At 36.7% G+C, this 11,612-nt stretch overlaps 1 protein-coding gene and 3 non-coding genes across 8 annotated transcripts in view; 3 read left to right on the top strand and 1 right to left on the bottom strand.

Annotated features, from left to right (window-relative positions):
* Positions 1-2,927: 2,927 nt before the first annotated feature.
* Positions 2,928-3,019, top strand: LOC117958786. The gene has a single exon (XR_004659791.1). It is a non-coding gene; the product is annotated as a small nucleolar RNA SNORD88 (small nucleolar RNA).
* A 777-nt stretch (positions 3,020-3,796) lies between these two features.
* Positions 3,797-3,888, top strand: LOC117958787. Its single transcript, XR_004659792.1, has one exon. It is a non-coding gene; the product is annotated as a small nucleolar RNA SNORD88 (small nucleolar RNA).
* A 160-nt stretch (positions 3,889-4,048) lies between these two features.
* Positions 4,049-4,137, top strand: LOC117958788. The gene has a single exon (XR_004659793.1). It is a non-coding gene; the product is annotated as a small nucleolar RNA SNORD88 (small nucleolar RNA).
* Positions 4,138-6,090: 1,953 nt separating this feature from the next.
* Positions 6,091-11,612, bottom strand: part of shank1 (SH3 and multiple ankyrin repeat domains 1) — an 82,513-nt gene continuing 76,991 nt past the window's right edge. For all 5 annotated transcript variants that reach the window (XM_034893375.1, XM_034893376.1, XM_034893377.1 and 2 more), the window contains one exon: positions 6,091-8,499. In XM_034893375.1, coding sequence (XP_034749266.1) covers positions 8,412-8,499 — 88 coding nt within the window. In that variant the 3' untranslated portion in view covers positions 6,091-8,411. The remainder of the gene's footprint in view (positions 8,500-11,612) is intronic.

The raw sequence follows: 11,612 nt of genomic DNA, 5'->3' as shown, positions 1-11,612 counted from the left end.
GAATTGGCCTGTTAACTATGTTTTACTATTTAACAAAGAAGTGCAAAGCAGCATGACCAGATTAGGAAAACTCATCCCCTCATGCTTGTCTTAAACCCCCTCTCCCCCCCCTCAACACTCCCTCAGGATAATTCAGTAGGCCTGCCCCCACAGCTGGAGGATACATCCGGTGTGTGTGTGTGTGTGTGTGTGTGTGTGTTGTTTAAAGCAGAGGTTCTTTGAAGTCACAGACCCCTGAGGAAGACTTGTTCACGCTCATGCTTTGCTGAACTTGTAAAACTTGGCTTTGCCCGAACATGCCATGTCAAAAATTAGACAGCTGTTATACGTTGCAGAGTTTACGCCCAGCTGCAACCTGCCAACGGTAATCCTGTTTTAACAATCCCATAATCAAATCTGTAAGGATACGAGGCAGATACCATGACAACACAGTGGAATCCTGTGATTAAAGTGATAATAGCCATAAGAGGCAGAACAAGTCAACAAGTGGAATACGGTCCCTGTGAAGTAATGTTTGTGTAGTCACCATGCAGAGGCACAGTGCAAATTCCTGTCAGAAAGGTAGAGGAATAGTTTAATGATTCTAACTCCAGCTCAGCCTTCTTCTTCTGGTCAGTTTCTTAACTAAAGAATCCGAAGGAATCCTGAAACATTTGGTAAAGTAGACACAATGTTCCCTTTGTCATAATGTACTGAAAATACTGTCTCATTACAAAGGTAACTTGTTGCATGTAGCCTACAGCAAAATGACGATTTACCATCCAGGTGTCATTATCATTATTCACATCATACTACAAAGGTGCAAAACATACTCGTAAAATACTGCTGATTCTAAATGTGTGGGAAAGGGCACTCATGTACATTTACCTTGTTTACTTTTAATGTGAATGAAATATTAGTCTAAGAAGTTTTTTTTTACTAAAGGCATATTCAAGGCCACCCACTAGGGTCTAACCGATGCAAAATAAAATGGTCTCACCTCTAACACCTGCAACAAGCACCTGGAACTATATAATATATAAGTGAACTCACCATTGTCAGCCTTGATATTGTCTTCAGTAAGGCCATTTATGTATATGTCATGTATATATCAACTGTACTGTCAAATCAACTGTATATATATACTTCTATTTCTTTTATATAATTTTAGTCAAGTGGTGTTTCTTCCCTCTGGTGGCCACAGTGCTACTACATGCCGATTGAGAATATTTTATTTTGAAAGTATCATTCGGATGTTCTATTATTTTGTGTGCATTTGGTTTGACTTTACTTGTAGAGTACAGTTACAGTTCTTCATTACCAAAGGAGGATAGATAGATAGATAGATAGATAGATAGATAGACAGATAGATAGATAGATAGATAGATAGATAGATAGATAGATAGATAGATAGATAGATAGATAGACAGATAGATAGATACTAAATGTGTATTAAATATCAACAATGATTACGAAAGGACAAGAATTTGAACCTAATAGATAAATAATAGACAGTGTTAAAAACACAGGTTGTCCGGCTCAAAGACTGGCTATACTGTAAAGCGTGTACCGCTGCAGGGGAAAGTGTTTAGGTACACAACGGAATTGTCTTTAAAACTTACTTTCTAATGCCGAAAGAAAAATGTATGTTTTCTAGTTGTGTTTTCTTCACTTCAATTTAGTTCTAAAAATGTCAACACCATACATATTCAAAATCACGAGTAGTTCTGCCCTCGAGTGGTTAAGGTGAAGAACTACACTCTACTAGCAAAGTCAAACACAACAATATAGTAGTAGCCTACTCGAGGAACTTACTAATTTTACATTGTTTGTTAATTAACCTTGTTGCGTTCCCTTGACAGTCTACTGGTTGCAATGAAGTAAAGCCAAACGTAGTAACATTGTATTATTTCCGGTTGATACTTCGAAATATAACATTTGACAGTGACGTTATTGCGCAGTGTGACCACCGGAGGGCAGCACTACTCATTTTAATTCATAGACACATGCACGATTTAAAGAAACCAGTGTTGTAAACTTTGTGAATGCGCGGTGGACCTAACGTCTTAGCGGGATATTTCGGAATTTTCAAGTAAAGTGAATATTAATAGAAGTCACTTAAAAAAGGTAGTTAGAGGTTAAGAAGAGAGAATTCTGACCTGTTTCTTGGTCATTTTCCCGCTCCAGTCCAGTCCACTTGGCGGTGGTAGTGGTTTTATCAGCCGGCTGCCAACCACCCATATTTGTAAGAAGAGGAAGTAGCTAGCATAGCTACGCAGCAGAGTTAAAGAAGAACAAGCACCGCCAGTAGTCACTTGGTTGCTGTCTTCCTTGACTGGAGCATCACTTTTGAAAATGGTAAAATCGTATTATGACTTTCACTGTTTGCTTTTTGGGAGAACATATTTAGACTAATGGTGTAGTAATCCAATTAACTTCACTGCAACCCTCACCCTTTCTGTTTTGGGAATTAAAACGGTAATATTCGTCGCTTGTAATGGTTTAATGCTAGCTTCAATTCCTTATGATTAGCTATCTAGCTAGTTAGCTATTGCTAACTGAGGGAGCCGCCAGTTAAAACTTGAGAAGAACTATTTTGGTGGATACATTCGATATCTGATTTAACATTGACATGAGGCTACAACTCAAATCATGTGTCCACTTACAGGACACGCCTTGACTGGTGTTGAACACGGCAAGAGTAAAATGACACACTTTTGAATTGGGTTTGGTTGTTCCCTTTAGCATACAGCAGCGGTATTAGCCGGTAACGCTGGGGCCTATCGTTAACCCCACGTGGTGAGCATGGTAGCTAACAGGGACATTAGCATAGTAGCCAACAGCGGTGACATTAGTAGTCACACGATAAATGCTAGAATATCATGAATAATTGCATTTGTAACGTTGGTTGTGTATATAAGATATACACTTGTATGGATTTATCCGTCCCTCTCCCCTGATGACTTGCACTGGGCTCTGAGTCTCTATGAAGAAAAACGTGCATCTTTGGCCCTGACAAGCCAGAGTTCCTGAGGAGAAAAATAAGTTAATCTTGGTCTAGATTGTGTTCAAGACAATACAATAACATAATGTTTTTGTCCTTTTTTCAGATCACTTGCAACGATTGGAAACAAGCATAGACTGGATTCCAACTAGGTAAGCGACATTTAGGGGTGTACATTCAGAAAATGTAACGATTCTGAGTTTGATGCGCACGATTCTAATATCCATTTCAAAAACGATGCTCAATTTTATTTAATTCTCATTATGTACATTTAATTCTAAGCCCCTGGGACCTTAAATTTTCCCTTTAATAAAGTATCTAGTGTGATTGCAGTAGAGGTACAATTTAAAAAAAGAAGAAGAAAAAACTATAGTTAAAGCTTGAATCACGATTCAAATACATTTTGGCACACCCCTAGTAAAATGTATGTATGCTCATATTTGTAAATGTCCTGAATTCGGTTAACAGCTCTAGCAGCTAGACACACTATTTACAATATCTTTTGTTGAAAATGTAAAATTGGACAAAGGTGTAGTATTGACTTTATATTGGGACCACTGGAGAGCAATGCATCTTTAAACTCTCACAAGCTCATTGAGTCCAATCAGTCTACAACCAGCATACACTTCTGTCAAGGATATTTAAAATAAAACTTCTAAGTCGCCTTTGATGAAAGTCAATTATGTCAAGTAGTCTTGGAGCATATCACTAAATGGTAACATTGCTTTGTATACTAAATTACGTTTGTTTTGATAGATATTGAAAAGATTTGTGCTTCTGTTGTTTCCTGCCAGTTGTATGAGTTTAGTTGTCCCTCTCCCCTGATGACTTGCACTGGGCTCTGAGAGTGTATGAAGAGAAATGTGCATCTTTGGCCCTGACAAGCCAGAGTTTCTGAGGAGAAACGACACAAATGAGTGTCAAATGTGAGAATTGTAACGCAATTAAAATGTGTTTTTCTTTTATTCTAGGTGTTAAAGTGAAGCCACTTACAGACTGGACTTATATCAGGTTTGTCCTAACGCCGCGTCTCTCGGCCTTTAAGTAGCAGACACTGTGGGTTCTGATCTCTGTGATGTATAGCACTGGGCTCAGAAAACTAGTGATGACAGAAGTGCAGTTCTGCCCTTGACAAGGCAGACTCTGATGAGATGATGTAGAAGAAAACAAAGGTTTTAACCTTGTAGGATTCCGGTTATTCTGACTTCTGTTTCCTGTTTGTTTTTCAGGTACTGGTCCTCCGGCAGACGTCAGCAACAACGTTGTAATTTGATCTTGTACGATTTTTATTTTTCAAAGCAAATGTTAACCAGTATTTAATTTTAAATCAAATAAAACTCTTTAAAAGTATATTGTTTCATCCCTTTTGTGCAACTTCTATACCAGAGTATAGGGACAGTATTATTGAAATAATGTAGTATATTGTAATGGTTTGCAATTTCTGATCATTCTGTTGACAGCACTGAGAACCTGATACTGATTTTGTAAGTGTAAATCAATTTTGTATTTTAAGCACTCAGTCTAGATGTGTTTTAAAATGATATACTACGTTTTTTTTCTTCTTTTTTTAACATGAGTAGTTTCCTTTGTGCACTCTATTAAAGGGAAACAATCTTAAGACTGAAGAGTGATGTACTATGAAGCTACTCCTTTTAGGTGTGTGCACGATGCTAATCAATCTTACCTTTCTTTTATGAAAGGCCAAAAGGCTGTTGGTTCACTCTGTACCCTGTTAATATTTAGATGTTTAATATTTACAGGAGGGTGTGATTTATTTCTAGGTCCAACATGAAATAGTCTAAGTATATTTTATACAACGTACTGCAGCACTGGGCTAGCTTTATGTGCAGTGGTGTATGATGAGATTTTAATAACCTATAATCCATTTCATCATGTTGGGTTACATAAACCATACAATACACATACCCAAATTAAGTTAGAGCATTGTCTTGCTCCACAGTAAATGTCAGATGCAAGAAATCACAAAACGTAAATTACAACTTTGTTTCTGTATCTTTATTATAATTCTAACAATTTATGATCTCTTAAAACTTTTGAAATTCATATATTTATATGAATGTGTATATGCGTATTACATATACATATATATATATTCTGTAAATTACCTCTCATCAGTTCATATTTTAAAAGCTCTCTTAAAGTAAAAGAAATGCTTTCTATAGAGTCACACCGGTTCCGTTACATCGTACTTTATCACCTCACGGCAACGATGAGCCACCATAAATTAGAACTTATCAAATGCAAAGAGGTTTGAAAACGCGTCTCACCGGCCACTTAACGAGAACCTCATTGTATCAGTAAGATATGTTTTTAGAAGGTCTTATCCAAAGAAGAAGTTGGCCCTATTTACACTAGCAAACGTTTTTGAGACCAATAGAAACCAGTAGAAATGAGTTTGGACAGTAAGCCACATTCTGTTTGTTCACTCTTTCAGAAACACGCCCCTTTTGGGCCGGAAGTTACTTCAAAACATTTAAAGGGAAATGTAAAAAAAAAACAGTTGCTAATGAAAATAGGGTCATTGCATAATATGCTGGTAATAAACAATGAGCTGTGAGCATACTGGCACATGTCAGCGATGGCAGGAGGTGCTTTGTACAAACAAGGAGATGCAAATGAGGAGCGGAAACAGACTGGAGCTCTTATTACTGTCAGGTCAATAACAGCAGAGGGGGGGGGTGGAGAGAACGGGTCAAACTGTAAAGAAACCAGAACAGTTAAATAAATACATTGTACCTTTTCATGTTAAACATTTGGAAGACAGAGATTCTTTAGAACTTTTGAGACTTTTTTTTTTATAACATCCTAAACCATAATAAGATGACCATTGGTTTCATCGTCCTTATTGCTATTTCCCTTCCATTCAAATATAATCTCTCATTGACCACCAGCACAAAACACTTACAGACAAATCCACCTTAATGACCTTTGTTCAGTCACATGCCTGTATGCATGTGCACTTTGAGCGAAATGATCTATGAAAACTAATTTATCTTTTTGCAAAAAATAGACAAGACAGCTGGGCGTGGGAGAGTAACCCCCCCCCCCCCCCCCCCCCCCCCCCCCCCCCCCCCCCCCCTCCCAACTGTCATCTGATGTATAACGGACGTTTGATATGTGTTCAAGGACTCAAAAGTGGCAGGAGAGGTGAAGTGTTGTTCAAGGTAGACAGGTCATGAGAGAGCCCTTATATTTGATCTCAGCAGCAGTGAGAAAAGCAGGACTGAGGTTATAATGAGATGTACATGTGCAGTGGAAGCTGATAGGAAAGTAAAAAATTAAAGTTAATGCAATATGGCACATCAAGACACAGAAAGAGAATGAAATGTATATGTAACTAATCCAAAGGGGGTGTCTGATGGCCAGAATTTAGAAAGAAAAAAAGGACAGCTTAAATAAAGTGATACATCATTTTCACTTATGTGTATCTTGGGCATCCCCAGAGTAACAGTTGCTACACTTTTAGTCACTGCATATTAAGTGGCAACTGACTTTTAAAAGAGTGAGGAAATCTTTGAGGCCATAAAGGTCGACATGATTTTGATTAAAGCTTTACAGTCTACTGAAAGAAAAACAGAAAGCAGAAAATAAGTGTTTCTAAAAATGTGCTTCACATTAAGTTGCAATGCTTCTTATCACATAAAAGCAATGTTAAGGGTACCGTGCAAGAAATAATATCCATCTTTCTAGTAAAAAATACCTATATACTGTTTATATATATATATATTTGTATATTTCACCAACACCATCTTCATCACAGAGTCAGAAAATACACTGACTGCGCAAGAGCACCATGCCAGAAACTCTCTGAAGCTATAACAGTAAGGACGATGAAGTAATGATAAATGGTAACAATAAATCTCTTCATATCAATATCGGTATTCCCATTTGAAGTTTAAAAATTGTAAGAACAATCATAGTATTAAAACTCGATATTAAGCGTTGTCTCTCAGATCCCCTCGGCTGGGTGGCTGCTTGTTTCCTTCTGGATTTTGTCGAGAGAGAAAGGCCACTCCTGGAAGGAGCGGGGGCGATTGGGTGGGAAAGAGCAAGAAAATGGCAGTTTTTCCTCTTCCCCTCCCCTCTCCTTTCCAGTCTCCCTCGGACGGAAGGTCTGAACTGTTGAACAACACTTGCCCCAACGCTGAGGAAGTCCTTCTCGGTAAATAAAATCCTCGGGGGTACTTCTCTTCCCATTGTCCCATATCCAGTCTAACAGTTGAAAGCAGTCTGTCTCCTTTTGTATATCTTGGATCCGAACATACAGTGTGTCTATATATAAGGTGTCCCATAAACTCTTAACACAATTACTTGCAAGTGTGTGTGTCTACATGTTGGTGTATGCATGCAGGCATGTATAGTAGTAACTGGGGTGCCTGTGTGTGTGTATCAATGTGATTCTTTATTTTATTTGTATTTTTTTTTTTTGTTGGTCTGGGCACTTGATTTTGCTACAAATTTGTGATACAGTGACCAGTCTGTATATGTGTCATTATAAGACTTAAGATGATAAAGAGCTATAGAGAAACCCATAAGATCCTGATCACAGGATCTGCAGAGAGGACAGAGCCCTATCAGTGGTGAGGTAAAAACAAGACATAACCAACCAAAGCTGAAAACACAGACAGCCTCCTTGGTTTGAACCAAGTCATCTGTCTGAACCCTCGTCGCCTCTGAAAGACGTGGAAGCTGTCCTGATATACGGCCCTGCGTCGTCCTCCGTTCACCATGCAGACAGACAAAGCCTCACATCTGCACACATTGACCCCCATTCATCCTCAAAAATTCAGACACAATGTTTAAAACTAACATCCACTCACACAAGGGGGTGCGGGGGGGGTTGTCCTTGATTGCGCCCTTGGCGGGTTCCACTTGTAAAACCTGAACAGCCGGCTGTGGGCGTAAGAAGACTACTCAACAAGATGCCCGCACGATGAAGAACACCTTTATCTTTTTCTCGAGCTCGCCAACAACACAACCCGCTCTTCTTCTTTTTTTTTTTTATCAAACTGGCTTTAGATTTAATCCTCTCTCAAAAAAGTATTTGCTTCGGTTTTATCCCTCATAATATCTGAATTTGTATGTTTTGAAGTTTTTGTGTTACTTGTTTGTTGATTGGTGTGTCCGTACATGCATGTGGGGAGTGTACTTGTTTAAATCAGCCTGCCACAACTGGGGAGCGCCAGCCGGTGTCTTTATGGATCGTCAGCCCTTCTTCCATCCCTGTGTTTCCTTTGGGACTTGACTCCCTCTTTCTGTCCTCTCTGTGTGAAATCTGTTCCCCCCCCCCCTCATGTGTTGTGTGAATCCTCCATGGATAGCAGCAGTTGTGTTTTCCTCCCTCATTGACTCCAACCCCTCTTTTCTTTCTCACTCTGTCTTTCTTTCTGCTTATGCGTTTGCAACCTCAGCTCCGACTCCCGTCGTCCCTCCTCCTCTCAGTCTGTCCATCTCGAGGTGAGAGAACAGAGATGGGGAATGGACTGCTGGACATCCTGAGGACAAAAGAACAGGCATAGGACACAAGTGATTTTGGTTGTTTTTTTTGGTGAAATGATAATGAAAGGTTGTTGTTTTGTAGCATGTAGTGAGTTGTTTTCCCGTGACTCATCCAAATAAAGGACATCCTGGCCTATACACAATATTTCCTTTGAAGTAGGATGGGGTGGGGTGGGGTGTCCATCACCACAGGAGTTCATGATGTGCACTTAAAAAATAAAACATCTTTGGTCAGTATCCTCTGTTTTTATATGAAATGCAAGGTACTTCAGAAGAAGGGTATAATTGTTTTAGACCTTTAGCTTTGGACTGAATTCTACACATGCAGTTGTCTGAAGGCGTTTGTTGATTTTGTTGATTGGTTAGTTGACCTGAGCCCCCCGGCGGCTGTGGTAGATTTGTACAACTGACCATTAATTTTAGGGATGGGAAGTCTCTAGCTTTAGTGTTTGTAGTTTCACCGCTTTAGGTGTGTGTATGAGTTAAAGTGAGGCATTGTAAAGCATGATGCAAGTGCAGTCCATTAACTATATTTGTAGCTTCAGTGTCAATTTTAATCCATTCATATGTATTTTATTAATAAAAAAGCTATTTAATTTATGTTATTTGATGTGTTTATGTTATATTCATATACATTTTCCCATGCAAGGCTGGATAAACCTTTTCTGTAATGTAAAAATGTGTTTTAAAATTTGGTATCAATAACAAAAGTATATCTATCTATCTATCTATCTATCTATCTATCTATCTATCTATCTATCTATCTATGTACTGTCTGTCTGTTGCCAAAAGTAATTTTGTAAAAGTCGTAGTATAGTATGTCAAAAAAAGTGAGGAAAAAGTTGTTATATAGTATGTCAAGAGTATAGTTTGTAGTAAAAAGTGATTTAAAAAAAGTCAAGGTATAGTATGAAAAAAGCCATAGTATAGGAATATAGTCCCATGCCGAAGTGTCCTTGGGCAAATGTGTTTGAGTGTTTGTCTTATGAGCAGGTGGCACCTTGTATGGCAGCCTGGGCCACAGTGTGTGAGTGTGTGAGAAAGATTCCTACTATGTAAAAGCGCTTTGAGTTGTTAAGACTAGAAAAGCGCTGTATAATTAAAAGATAACAAATTTCAGTTCAATGTCTTTCCCAAGTGTCTTACACTTCAACATGGGAATGCAGGGCCGGGGATCAAACCTTCAACCTTCCGAGTGAAAGCAACCGCACTACCAATGAGGCACAGCCACACTTTATACTATACTATGTTTTAGTTGAAAGAACTGGTAAAAAGTCATCATATAGAGGGAAAAAAATGAGAAAAAAGTGACATTATGTTATAAGTATAGTATGTTGCAAAAAGTGATACAAAAAGTCATAATATGATAAGTTGAAAAAAGTGAGAAAAAAAGGGATAATGAAAAGAATCATAGTATAGTATATTGAAAAAGTGATATAAAAGTCATAGAATAGTATGTCGAAAGAAGTGATGAAAACAGTCATAGTATAGTATGTTGAAAAGTGGGAAAAAAGAAAGTAGAGTATAACGAAAAGAATCATAGTAAAGAATAACAAAAAAAGTGAGAAAAAAACATAGTATAGTATGTCGAAAAAGTAAAAAGGTCATAGTATAGTATGACAAAAAAGCCATAGTATAGTATGTCGGGAAAAGCCACAGTAAAATTTGTATGAAAAAAAAAAGCGATAAAAGAATCATAGTATATTTTGTTGATAAAAGAGAGAAAAAAGACATACAGTAGTATAGTATAATGAATAGAAGCATAGTATAGCATATCAAAAAAAAGTCACTGAAATAAAAGTCACTGTAAAAGTCGAAAGTAGCTTATGTCCCAAAGAGTGATATAAAAGACATAGTATAGGATGAAAAAACAGTCATAATATAGTATGTTGAAAAAAGTGATGAAAAAAGTCATATTATAGCATATCCAAAAAGTGAGATAGAAGTCATAGGATAGTTTCAAAAAGTAATGAAAACTTCATAGTACACTAGGTCGAAAAAAGTGATGAAAGAGTCATAGTATATTATTTTGATAAAAGAGAGAAAGAACACACAGTATAGTAAAATGAAAAGAATCATAGTATAGCATATGAAAAAAGTGATGAAAAAGTCATAGTATAGTATGTGGAAAGTAGCTTATGTTACATAAAGTTATATAAAAGTCACAGTATAGTAAGCCGACAGTAGCTTATGTCACAAAAAATTATAAAAAAGATATATATAGTATGAAAAAAGTCATAGTATAGTATGTCGAAAAAAATGAGAAAAAAGAAAGTATGGTATAATAAAAGGAATCATAGTATGGTATGTCGAAACAAGCCACAGTAAAGTATGTAAAAAAAAAAAGCGATAAAAGAGTCATGGTTTATTATGTTGATAAAAGAGAGAAAAAAGACAATAATGAAGAGAATCCTAGTATAGCATATGAAAAAGTCATTGTAAAATATGTTGAAAAAAGTCATAGTAATAAGTCAAAAGTAGCTTATGTCACAAAGAAAGATATAAAAGTCGTAGTATAGTATGAAAACAAAGCCATAGTATAGTTTGGCAAAAAAGACAGTATATACAATAAAAAGAAAAAAGTGAGAAAAGGGTCACAGTATACTATGTCAAAAAAAGTTATTAAAAAAGTCATAGCATAGTATGTTGAAAAAGTGAGCAAAAAGACATAGTACAGTAAAATGAAAACAATCATATAATAGCATATGAAAAAAAGTGATGAAAAAGTCATAGTATAGTATGAGAAAAAGTCATAGTATAGTATGTCAAAAAAGTGAGAAAAAAGAAAGTATGGTATGATGAAAAGAATCATAGTATAGTATGTCAAAAAAGTAATCAAATAGAACGTTGGAAAATGATAGATGATGGTGATAAAAAAAAGTCATAGAGTAGTATGTCAACAATATTGTACGTCTGAAAAAGTGATGAAAACGTCATGGTATAGTATGTGGAAAAAAGCCACAGTAAAGTATATTAAAAAAAACACTAAAAGAGTTTTAGTATATTATGTTGATAAAAGAGAGAAAAAATACATACACTGTGTGCACAATTATTAGGCAAGTGAGTATTTTTGACCTTATCTTCATTTTCGTGCATATTTTCCAATTCC

The sequence above is a fragment of the Etheostoma cragini genome, chromosome 15 (assembly GCF_013103735.1).
Source record: "Etheostoma cragini isolate CJK2018 chromosome 15, CSU_Ecrag_1.0, whole genome shotgun sequence".
Lineage (NCBI taxonomy): Eukaryota > Metazoa > Chordata > Actinopteri > Perciformes > Percidae > Etheostoma > Etheostoma cragini.
The sequence above is the reverse complement of the archived record's forward strand: the minus strand, read 5'-3'. Positions and strand labels throughout refer to the sequence as shown.